Genomic DNA, 12,135 nt, shown 5'->3' with positions numbered 1-12,135 from the left:
GTTTACACACGGTACGGTGGAAAAACATACGGTACCATTCAAAGCTGTTCATAGCGGTACCGTAATAATGTGGCGTCCCCTGCTGGCCCCTTCCATCGCTTTGTACCGTCCAGTACAGCAGACACAGTCTGCTGCAGTCTCACCGCCATTACAGTCTCCACTACAGTGCGTAGACTGTAGTCCCTCTGGTGGCTGGAAGCTGCAATAGCGGGAGTATACTGTTGTACCATATAAGTGCCGTCGTTTGTGTGTGTGGGTGCCATACTGACAGGTACTGTACCGTAATCCGTGTACTGTACGGTACACTTTCTTTGGGGGTGTCAGCTTCTCTGCCTGTGAATTTGTCTTATTTGAGAAATATAAGGCACCCCCCGAAAATAAGACGTAGCACAACCTTTGGAGCAAAAATTAACATAACACAGTGTCTTATTTTCGGGGAAACACGGTAGGTACCTCCTCAGTCTCCTTGATGAAGTCGAAGCGTCGCTCCATGTCCGCGTACTTCTTCCAGTAGCCGTAGCAGTAAGGGTACCTCAGGAAGAAGTTGTCAAAAGCTTTGCGGGCTGCATAGATGTGATTCTGCAAGAGCCAAGAGAAAAGCTTGGATGGTTTTGAGAAGGACACAGGAAAATACGAAACAGAGCAAACGTCCACGGGAAACTGAGATCAGAAACCAAAATGTAGCCTCAGGCAAGCCAGCTGCGATTTATTTCATAAACCTAAATTGAGGAAACTGCAGCTTGGCAGTACTAGCAGCCCTTGCTTAATTAACAAAGCTAATTGGGAGCAGACACTCCATTAAGTGTTGTGGTCCTATGTAGCTGCCATAGCATGTTAGGATGGGATTACACTACAGTGTTCCCTCGATTTCCGCGGGGATGCGTTCCAAGACCGCCCGCGAAAGTCGAATTTCCACGAAGTAGAGATGCGGAAGTAAATACACTATTTTTGGCTATGAACAGTATCACAAGCCTTCCCTTAACACTTTAAATCCCTAAATTACAATTTCCCATTCCCTTAACAACCGTTTAGATTATTATTCACCATGTTTATTTATTAAAGTTTATTAAAAAAAATATTTATTAAAGGCGGATGAAAATTTGGCGATGACATGTAGGGGGAAAAAACCACAAAGTATTTTTTAATTAATATTTTTGAAAATCCGTGGTATAGACTTTCCGCGAAGTTCGAACCCGCGAAAATCGAGGGGACACTGTATATCTGGACTTCTAACAATAAATGCCTCATACACTCCGATTCCATTAGCCAGGACAGGACTGCGCGTAGGTCACATAGTGAGCCTGCATTTCTGGTGAAATCTGTTTAAGGAAGTGACTGGCCATAAAACGGTTCAAGCAACTCTCCTCGGATAACAAGAATGTGTCGACAGGAAAAAGAAAGGAGTGATCAAAAGATGCAATTTACATTGCCTGGGGTAAACAGGATGAAGGCTGTGATAAAAGACCTTGCTTTGTGGTAAACAGGAGATAGCTGTGTTAAACAACAAAAGGTCCCAGGAAATTGGCCATGAGAGACATTTGCTCAGTAGAAACTAGTTACGTGCCATATGGAGATGGGAAGGACTCGGAAGTTGTGTCATCTCTTAGAGTTACGTTATTGGATGTTTGTATATCACTTGACATGTATGTGTAATCATTCCCATTTGCATATGCCCCCAATAAAAGGAGGTGCACAGCTCAATACTGTGTCACTTCACCCAGAGAGAGATGTGTCCAGGTCGTCTTTCTAGGATTGGCGTTCGTGAGTGACCCCCCATGGCTGGGGTTGCTCTAAGTCCCTTTGAGACATCATTCCCCTCAGGGACTTTGCAACACCCTCAGTCCTATGTGGAGAAACCACATCAATGCTTCACTTAGTAGTGGCGGTGCCAGCAGAGAGTCGTTGAGGCCACTAGGACAGTGATGGCGAACCTATGGCACGGGTGCCACAGGGGGCACGCGGAGCCATATCTGACGGCACACAAGCTAGGTCAGCTCCAACACACATGTGCCAGCTGATTTTTGGCTCACCCTGAGGCTCTGGGAGGACATTTTTGGCTTCGGGGGGGGCGTTTTTGCCCTCCCCAGGCTCCAGGGAAGCCTCTGGAGCCTAGGGAGGGTGAAAAACAGGCCTACCGGGCTCACCAGAAGTTGGGAAATGGGCTGTTTCTGGCCTCCAGAGGGCCTCCGGGGAGGGCAGGGGAGCAATTTTCACCCTCTCCAGGCATTGAATTATGGGTGTGGGCACCTGTGCAGGCATGATAGTGTGTGCACACATGCTTTCGGCACCCGAGGAAAAAAAGATTTGCCATCACTGCACTAGGAAATTTATATGTGTCTTCAGATAAATGGGTCGTTCCACACCCATTTACAGTATTCAAGTGACCTTTTTTTTTGGTCCATTGTATGTTTAGCATTCTATTAATATCCTCTTGCACTTTTTGCCAAAATTCCTGCACTACCAGGCATTCCCAAAACATATGCATAAACACTCCTTTGTCTTGACACCCATGCCAACAAATACCCCTGACATTCTGCTGAAAGTGTGCGAGTTGAACGGGAGTATAATACCACTTATGTAATATTTTCCTTCTCATTTCCCTAATTCTTGTATTTTTAATTTTCCTTATATTTTCTACTATATTTTCCATCTCTTGTACCTCTACTTGTATCTGATTTTGCCACCATTTAGTCAGTCCTTCTATCGTGTCCCCGTCTGACTGCACTAGCAACTTATATATATTGGTTGCTTGCGCCTTTATACCCTCACTTTTTCTCTTATTATTTTCTCTAGCCCTGTCTCCTCCCTCAATAGTACTTCTTTATTCTCCCTTTCGTTAAGATATTTACATATTGCATTTATTTGTAGCCATCTTCCCTTACCTAACCACCATTCCATACGGTTTCTACTTGGCCTGCCATCCTTCTCATATAATTGTTCTCTCTTAGTTATCCCTCTTCCCTTCAACTCTCCTATAACCCTATTTAAATTCATTTTGTTATCTCTATTTATTACATAAAGCGATGACAGTTTAGATTTATATAATCCTACTTAGGATTACTCAGGTGACCCGATTTTATTTACAGTGATCCCCCGGTTATTGCGTCCCCGACCATTGCGAACAGGCTAATTTGCGATTTTTCAACCCGGAAGTCAAAACACCATCTGCGCATGCGTGCCCTTTTTTTCTATGGGCACGCATGCGTAGATGGCGCCGGGCAGATCAGCTGCTGGGCGGCTTCCCTGGGTCTTCCCCCTCTTGCTGGCGGGAGGGCGAAGCCCCCCCAGCACCCGCTCGCCCGCCGTTTGCCCGGCCACCCGCTGCTCGCCGCTCGCCCACCCTTCGCCCGGCCACCCGCCGTTCGCCCGCCGTTCGCCCCGCCCTTCGCCCAGGAAGTTCGCCAGGAGTCAGCGGAGAAGCCGCGCGCCTGTTTTAAAACGATCGGAGCCGGCCTGGGGGATCGGAGCCGGCCTGGGGGGATCGGAGCCAGCCGGGGGGGGGCTTTCCCTTTCAGGGCGGGCGAGCGGCGGGGCGCGGCAGCAGCAGCGAGGAGTTTGCGTGGGCGGCGGGGAAACCCCAATCTTCGGCTCCTCGCTGCTGGGAAGTAAAAACACCATCTGCGCATGCGCAGATGGTGTTTTTACTTCCGCAGCGTTACTTCGCGAAAACCCGCTCGTTGCGGGGGGTCCTGGAACGGAACCCCCGCAATGATCGGGGGATCACTGTATTTATTATTAGAGTTGAAAGGGACCTTACAGGTCATCAAGTTCAACCCCCTGCCTGAGCAGGAAATCCTACAGCACCCCAGCCAAATGGCAGTCCAATCTCCTCTTGAAAATGTCCAAAGTTGGGGAGTCCACAACCTCTGCTGGCAGGCCGTTCCACTGGTTGATCGCTCTCACTGTCAGGAAATTATTTCTTATCTGCAGGTTGAATCTTTCCTTGGTCAGTTTCCAACCGTTGTTCCTCGTCCAGCCCTCTGGTGCCCTGGAAAATAGTGTGTCCCCCTCCTCTCCGTGGCAACCCCTTAAGTACCTGTATACAGTTATCATGTCCCCCAAGCCCTTCTTTTCACTAGACTATCCATGCCCAGTTCCAGCAACCTTTCCTCGTATGACCTGGTCTCTAGTCCCCTTATCAATTTAGTAGCTCTTTTCTGCACCCTCTCTAGAGTCTCTATATCTTTTTTGAAGTGTGGTGACCGGAACTGGATGCAATACTCCAGGTGTGGTCTGACCAGGACCTTATAGAGTAGTATTATTACCTCTCTGGTCTTGGAGTGTATCCCCCTGTTCATGCAGCTTAGGATTGTGTTGGCTTTTTTAGCCGCTGCTGCACATTGCTGGCCCATGTTTAGCTGGTTATCCAGTAAGACTCCAAGATCCCTTTCACAGTCACTCATGGTGAGCGTGGTTTCGCCTAATTTGTAGTCATGTTTTGGGGGTTTTTTGCCTAGGTGCAGGATTTTACTCTTCTCTACATTGAACTTCATTTTGTTCGTTTCGGCCCACTGTACAAGTCTGTCTAGATACAGATAAACCTCCAGGCGACCTTAAGGGCAAATGGCCAGCTGTCTGCAAGGAGTATAAATCCCTCCATTCCCCCACCATCCAGTCAGAGCTGAAGAAGCTTCTTGGATGAGAAGCGAAATGTCTTCAAAGAAACAAAACCTCTTGAAAGAAAACCCCATAAAGCCCAGTTTTGGTTTCTCCATACCTCCTGTTCTACGTACTGCAACAATTCGGTCCAGGCGGTGAAGTCCAGGGGGTTCTCTTGAGTGGCTCTCCAGTAGCGCTCAAACTCCAGAGGGTAGGTGATGGAGAGGTCCTCCATGGGCTGGCTCAAGGCCATCATCATCCCCACATCGGAGGCAGCAGGCTGAGGGGTCTCCTCTCTGGCCGGCTCAGTCTGCACGGGGGCCGTGTTGTCTTCCAAGCTGTCCCCATTGACCTCTTCCACCGCCATGGCCTCCTCTGGCTTGGGAGAACCATTACTCTCCTGATTCGGAAGCACCTCTGTGTCAAGGGCTGCAGATTCAAGAAGGAATTTAGAGTTTCCAAGTACAGTAATACCTCGTCTTATGAACTTAATTGGTTCCTGGAGGAGGTTCCTAAGGCGAAACATTCGTAAGACGAAACAATGTTTCCCATAGGAAACAATGTAAAATCAATTAATGCGTGCAAGAAAACCCCCCCTCGCAAAAATGGTGCTCCGCTGGGCACTGCCGCCTGGCTGTCGCCTTTTGAAACAGCCGGGGGGCTTCTTGGCGTCCTCCCGAACGCCAAACCTGAACTTTTGCTGAACTTCCTTCCTGGCTGGCCGAAACGTGGACTCCAGGAAGGACGTCTTCATGACGTCAAAGCTCTGCCCATGGAATTCCCTATTGGGATTCCCCACCTCCGTTTGAGCCTCCCAACTGGCCGACAGCTCCGCGGCTCTTTTGCAAAGCTGACAGCCAGGCGGCGGGGCTTCCCGGCGTCCTCCCGAACGCCGAACCTGAACTTTTGCCGAACTTCCGGGTTCGGCGTTCAGGAGAACGCCGAGAAGCCTCCCGGCTGTTTCAAAAGGTGACAGCCGGGCGGCGGGGCTTCTCGGCGGCCTCCCGAACGCCGAACCCGGAAGTTCGGCAAAAGTTCGGGTTTGGTGTTCGGGTTCAGGAGGACGTCAAGAAGACCCCGGCTGTTTCAAAAGGCGACAGCCAGGCGGCGGGGCTTCTCGGCGGCCACCCGAACCCAAACTTTTGCCGAACTTCCAGGTTCGGCGTTCGGGCGGTGAGTTCGTAAGGCGGAAAAAGTTCGTAAGAAGAGGCAAAAAATTTCCGAACCCCGGGTTTGTATCTCGGAAAGTTCGTATGACGAGGGGTTCATATCACGAGGTACCACTGTATTAATTTTGATTTACTTGTTGATTCGTTCTGCATCCTGAGGCTTCTTCCTCCCAAGTTGAGGATAACTTGCTATAGCAGAGGTCTTCAAACTTGGCCACTTTAAGACTTGTGGACCTCAACTCCCAGAATTCCTCAGCCAGCTTCGTTGTCTGGGGGATTCTGGGAGTTGAAGTCCACACATCCTAAAGGCCCATTTCAACCAACAATGTGGCTGGCTGAGGAATTCTGGGAGTTGGAGTCCACAAGTTGCCAAGTTTGAAAACCCCTACCTGGATATTTATAGGTAGTCCTCCACTTAGGACCACAATTGAGCCCAACATTTATGTTGGCCAGTGAGAAATTTGCTATGGGATGTTTGCCCCTTTTTACGACTTTACTCGCCACATTTATTAAACGAACTGTTGCAGGCTAAATTAGTAATACCGCTGTTAAGCAAATCGGGCTTAACATTGACTTTGCTCGTCAGGAAGCTGCAAAATGTGACCCTGGGATAATACAACCGTCATAAACGTGAAACAGCTGGCAAGCCCTTCAAATGCCGGAGAACACACTGCTGACAGTAAATCGCATGATCACTGGGGAGGTGGGGGTGTTTGCAAAGATCAGTGTGAAAAATGGCCATAAATAAAGCCATGGTGGCGCATGGTGCTTAGAATGGCTATTTCTGCTGACTGGAGGTTGCCACTAATTCAGCAGTTCAAATCTCGTCACGCTCGAGGTGGATTCAGCCTTCCATCCTTCCATGGTGGGTAAAATGTGGATCGAGGTTTTGGGGGGCAAGAGGCCTGACTCTGTAAAATTGCTTAGAGAGGGGCTGTAAAGTGGTATATGCAAGGGTTATCCGGAAAGTAAGGTTACAAGGCACAAGGCTCTCGTGAGGACAGTTGGTATTTTATTGATTGATTGATGGGATTTCTTGGCACCCCTCTGCGAGGATGTGTATTACTATCGTGTAGTGGGAAGCCAGCAGAAGAGAACGACAAGTGTCAGTGGTCAGTAGATCATCGACTGGTGTTGTGGTGAAGGCTAGAGATGAGTGTCCTCATTCCGTTTCCCTCCAAGGGCGAAGTGCACACTGTAATACGCTACCTCAGTGATTTTCAACCTTTTTTGAGCTGCGGCACATTTTTTACATTTACAAAACCCTGGGGCACATTAAGCGGGGGGGGGGGGGGCTAAAAAAAGTTTGGATAAAAAAATTATCTCTCTCTTCCTCCCCTTCACTCTATTTTTTTCCTCCCTCCCTCTTTCTCTCCCTTCCTTTCTTTCTCTTCCTTCCTTCCTCTGTTTCTCTCTCCCTCCCTCCTACATGTCTTTCTCTCTCTCTCCTTCCCTCCCTCTCTTTCTCTCTCTTTCTTTCTTTCTCTCTCTCTCTTTCTTTCTCTTGTTCTCTCTCTCTCTCTTGCTTTCTTTCTCTCTTTCTTGTTCTCTCTCTCTCTCTTTCTTGCTTTCTTTCTCTCTTTCTCTCTCTCTCTTTCTTTCTCTTGTTCTCTCTCTCTCTCTTGCTTTCTTTCTCTCTCTTTTGTTCTCTTTCTCTCTCTCTCTTTCTTGCTTTCTTTCTCTCTTTCTCTCTCTTGTTCTCTCTCTCTCTTGCTTTCTTTCTCTCTCTCTTGTTCTCTTTCTCTCTCTCTTGCCTTCTCTCACTCTTGCTTTCTTTCTCTCTGAGCTTCGCGGCACACCTGACCATGTCTCGCGGCACACTAGTGTCGCACTGGTTGAAAAACACTGTGGGGCACACTGGTTGAAAAACACTGCGCTACCTGAATGCTAAACGCATGAACGCTGCTGTGATAGGTGCCCAAGATTTGTGCACGATGAGTGGCCAAGATTTTTCTTGCAGATTGCTGAGTTTTGAATTTTTGGGCTAAAGTAGAATTATTATTATTATTATTATTATTATTATTATTATTAATTAGATTTGTATGCCGCCCCTCTCCACAGACTCGGTATGGCACCATTCCCAGTGTTACCTCTAATTTTGTTTTGGGGTGGGCGGAAAAGTACAGTGTGTGAGCGGCAGTCCCTTCGGGACTGGGCGGCACAGAAATTATAAACAAACAAACAAACAAATAAATAAAAAACCCACCCTGTTTTGCCTCCGAGAATTTCAAAATAAAATACTGTACTGTGTGTCTATAACAGTGAGCTCATAATAGGGCAACTCTATCAATATCAAAATGCCACTTAAATCGTTGAGCTAGTTTCAAACTAGATTTTGATTTTCTTTCTCTCTTCCTTACTCCCATTCTTTTTCTTTCTCTTTTCCTTCCTCTCTTTTTTCTATCTGTTTCTCTCTCTTCCTCTCTTGCTCTCTCTCTCCTTCCCTCTCACTCTTTCCCTCTCGGCTTCTGGGCAGGTTTGGAAAACTCTGAGTTGATGATGATTTTTAAGTGAGCGATTGCTCACTGCTCAGCTTAGAGGGAACTATGGCCATTCCATTGACTGATGTTCTCTGTTTGCTCTCTGGAGTATGCTGATCACCCCAAGTTTCATCTCCTGTCACTATACAGTTGAGAAAAGACTCGCCTTCAATGTCAAAATGGTCAAGAAATCCTCGGGTGGCACTGACTCTTGTCGATTTTGGGCACCCATCGCAGCAGTGTTCCTGCCCTTAGCATTCAGGTAGCGTATTACAGTGCGCACTTTGCACTTGGAGGGAAACGGAATGAGGGCGCTTATCTCTAGCGTTCAGTACAACGTCAGTCGATGATCTACTGACCGCTGGCACTGCTGGTTCTCTTCCGCTGGCTTCTCACTAATCTATCTATCTATCTATCTATCTATCTATCTATCTATCTATCTATCTATCTACCTACATACCTAAATCTCTCTCTCCATCCATATCTATCTACCTACCTACCTACCTATCTACCTACCTACCTACATACCTAAATCTCTCTCTCCATCCATATCTATCTATCTATCTATCTATCTATCTATCTATCTATCTATCTATCTATCTACCTACCTACATACCTAAATCTCTCTCTCCATCCATATCTATCTATCTATCTATCTATCTATCTATCTATCTATCTATCTATCTATCTATCTATCTACCTACCTACCTAAATCTCTCTCTCCATCCATATCTATCTATCTATCTATCTATCTATCTATCTATCTATCTATCTATCTATCCATCCATCCATCCATCCATCCATCCACCCACCGAAATCTCTCTCTCCATCCATTATCTATCTATCTATCTATCTATCTATCTATCTATCTATCTATCTATCTATCTATCTATCTATCTACCTATCTATCTATCGGATTTATATGCCGCCCCTCTCTGAAGACTCGGGGCGGCTTACAACATATAAAAAACAATGTACATTGAAATCCAATCAAAGTTAAAATCTAAAAGTCTGAAAACCAATTAAAATATACTTATATCCATTCAATCAACAAACTCACCATACATTCATCGGCCAGGGGGCAGTGTCTAATGACTCCAAGCCTGGCAGCATAAATGAGTCTTCAGACTCTTCCAAAAGGCGAGGAGGGTGGGGGAAGTACAAATCTCCAGGGGGGAACTGATTCCAGAGGGTTGGTGCCCCCACAGAGAAGGCCCTTCCCCTGGGAGTTGAAGTCCAAATATCTTAAAGTTGCCAAGGTTGGGATACACTGGTCTAGTTGATGGGACCTGTGGAATGCCGACTGTGGGGGACCTAACCGGTCACTGATATTCATGGGGCAGGAGGCGGTCCTACAAGTAATCTGGTCCCATGCCATGACTTAAGTCTAAGTGCTCCTGCTATTTTCAATGTTGTTGTCATTTTAAACGGTTGAGAACAGAGTCTAGAACCACGATCTTAAGTCCTGTTCACAACCACACGTAACAACCACAATCCCGTCATTGATTCCCAGATTGTCAAAGGGGAGCAAAAGCCACCTGTCCTATTTCTGATGCTTCACAAAAACACATTCAGGATTTCTTTTTTTAAGTGCCTGCTTAATTTGCATGGCCCCTCCCGTCCCCTTCCATTTGTATGATCCCCATCCCTTCCCACCTAAGCTGGCAGATGGAGCCAAGACAGTCGAGAAGAGAACCCCGCTACCCAGGAGCTGTCTACCCCAGTGTTTCCCAACCTTGGCAACTTGAAGATATCTGGACTTCAACTCCCAGAATTCCAGAGCCAGCATTCGCTGGCTGGGGAATTCTGGGAGTTGAAGTCCAAATATCTTCAAGTTGCCAAGGTTGGGAAACACTGGTCTACCCTACACCGAAGTTCGGGAAGGTCCTCTTTTCCCGCTTGAACTGGAGTCGGATCCGGGCCTCCCGGCCTCCCGGGACCCCCCTCACCGCCCCCCATCCTTCCGTCGGTATCCCGGCAATGCCGCCCACCCCACCCCATGGAGACTTCTGTTTTCCACCCGCCCCCTGGTGTTCCCTCTCACCGGCTTCCGCTGCCGGGGGCTCTTCCACGCTTTCCGCCTCGCCTTGCACGAGGGCGGGCAGCGCCTCCTCCGCTTCCTCCGCCATGTTCGCCGCAGTCGCCCGAGCGCGCCGTGCCCCCTCAGGGAACCTGGTCCGGCGAGATCGCACCGCGACTGCGCGACCGCAATGACCCGGATATGGACGGCCAGGAAGATGTCCTCCTGTGCTGAATGGGATGCTTCCATAGAGAAGAGAAGGGTAGAGTGGTAGATTTCTGGAGGGAGGGGGGAATCATGGACAAGGATGCAAGAGCGGTTACTCTCTTCCAGAGAGAGAGAGAGAGAGAGAGATGATAGATAATGATTGGTAGACAGAGATGATAGATAGATAGATAGATAGATAGATAGATAGATAGATAGATAGATAGATAGATAGATAGATAGATAGATAGATATGATACATAGATACGATAGACAGGCAGACAAGTTAGATTTAAAAAAAATAATTTTATTCAACTTCTTTGAGTTAAAAACACGTGGAGATTTATACAATTTCCTTCTTTACAACATTTTTGGGTCACTATGATATTTCAGGTTTTACAGTTTCATCCTGTAAAATTTCTATTTCTATACATTTTTATTACATGAAATTACATGTAATTCTATTTGTATGCATGTTTGTTATATAGATAATATAATTGACTATTCTATTTATATACACTGCTCAAAAAAATAAAGGGAACGCTCAACACATCCTAGATCTGAATGAATGAAATAGTCTCATTGAATACTTCATTCTGTAAAAGTTGGATGTGCACAACAGCAGGTGAAATTGATTGTCAATCAGTGTTGCTTCCTAAGTAGAGTTTGATTTTGCAGAAGTTTGATTTACTTGGGGTTATATTGTGTTGTTTAAGTGTTCCCTTTATTATTTTGAGCAGTGTACATCATATAGCATTGTACTCTATTTCTTCCTTATTTTCTTTTTCCCCGTTATGATTATTTGTGTTTGGTACCATTTAGTAACTCCTTTGTTGTTTTTCTTACTTTATTCTCTTGTTTTCTATTTCTCTTCTCTAACTACACGTACCATTTTTGGCACACTTTATAGCGTTCTGTTTACACATTCTTAAGACTTTTCTAACCTAATTTTCTTCTGATAGTATATGTTTATCTTTCCAATTTTGGGCAAGTATTATTTTTGCAGCTGTTATCATATGCCAGTGATGGCGAACCTATGGCATGGGTGCCACAGGTGGCACATGTATCCATATCTACTGGCACATGAGCCGTTGCCCTAGCTCAGCTCCAACGTGCATGTGTGCCGGCCAGCACAGAGGCTCTGGGTGGGCAATTTTGGCTTCCAGAGAGCCTCCAGGGGGATGGAGGAGGCCATTTTTATCCTCCCCCAGCTCCAAGGAAGCATTTGGAGCCTAGGGGGGGGCGAAAAACGAGCCTACTGGGCCCACCAGAAGTTGGGAAACAGGCCATTTCTAGCCTCCAGGGGGCCGTCCCCAGGCATTGAATTATGGATGTGGGCATTTGCACATGGACGATAGCATACGTGCATGCTCTTTCGGCACCTGAGGAAAAAAAGGGTTGCCATCGCTGTCATATGCATTATTAAATATTACATTAAATAGATTAGATCAGTGTTTCCCAACCTTGGCAACTTGAAGATATTTGGACTTCAACTCCCAGAATTCTTTTGCAATTTTTACCTTGCAGCAAGTAATTCCAGAGGAAAGCAATGTTTCAATAATGGAGAATATTTGTAGCTCGAGGTAACCTGGAGTCAAAGCCATGTTTAAATTTGGGGCTCTCCAAAGTTACATCTTTAAGATTTGTGTACTTGTGGGAAGAA

At 46.6% G+C, this 12,135-nt stretch overlaps 1 protein-coding gene across 4 annotated transcripts in view; it reads right to left on the bottom strand.

Annotated features, from left to right (window-relative positions):
• The window catches only part of LOC139175273 (pre-mRNA-processing factor 39-like), a 38,669-nt gene extending 28,175 nt beyond the window's left edge, over nt 1-10,494 (bottom strand). For 2 of the 4 annotated variants that reach the window (XM_070766278.1, XM_070766280.1), the window contains exons 1-3: nt 10,293-10,460; nt 4,718-5,028; nt 454-579 (exon numbers count right to left, since the gene is read on the bottom strand). In XM_070766278.1, coding sequence (XP_070622379.1) covers nt 454-579; nt 4,718-5,028; nt 10,293-10,377 — 522 coding nt within the window. In that variant the 5' untranslated portion in view covers nt 10,378-10,460. Of the gene's footprint in view, nt 1-453; nt 580-4,717; nt 5,029-10,292 lie in introns of all 4 variants that reach the window. The other 2 variants (XM_070766279.1, XM_070766281.1) reach the window with 2 other exon arrangements.
• Between the last annotated feature and the right edge of the window lie 1,641 nt (nt 10,495-12,135).

Source organism: Erythrolamprus reginae, chromosome 13 (genome assembly GCF_031021105.1).
Source record: "Erythrolamprus reginae isolate rEryReg1 chromosome 13, rEryReg1.hap1, whole genome shotgun sequence".
NCBI classification, from domain to species: Eukaryota; Metazoa; Chordata; class Lepidosauria; order Squamata; family Dipsadidae; genus Erythrolamprus; species Erythrolamprus reginae.
The sequence above is the reverse complement of the archived record's forward strand: the minus strand, read 5'-3'. Positions and strand labels throughout refer to the sequence as shown.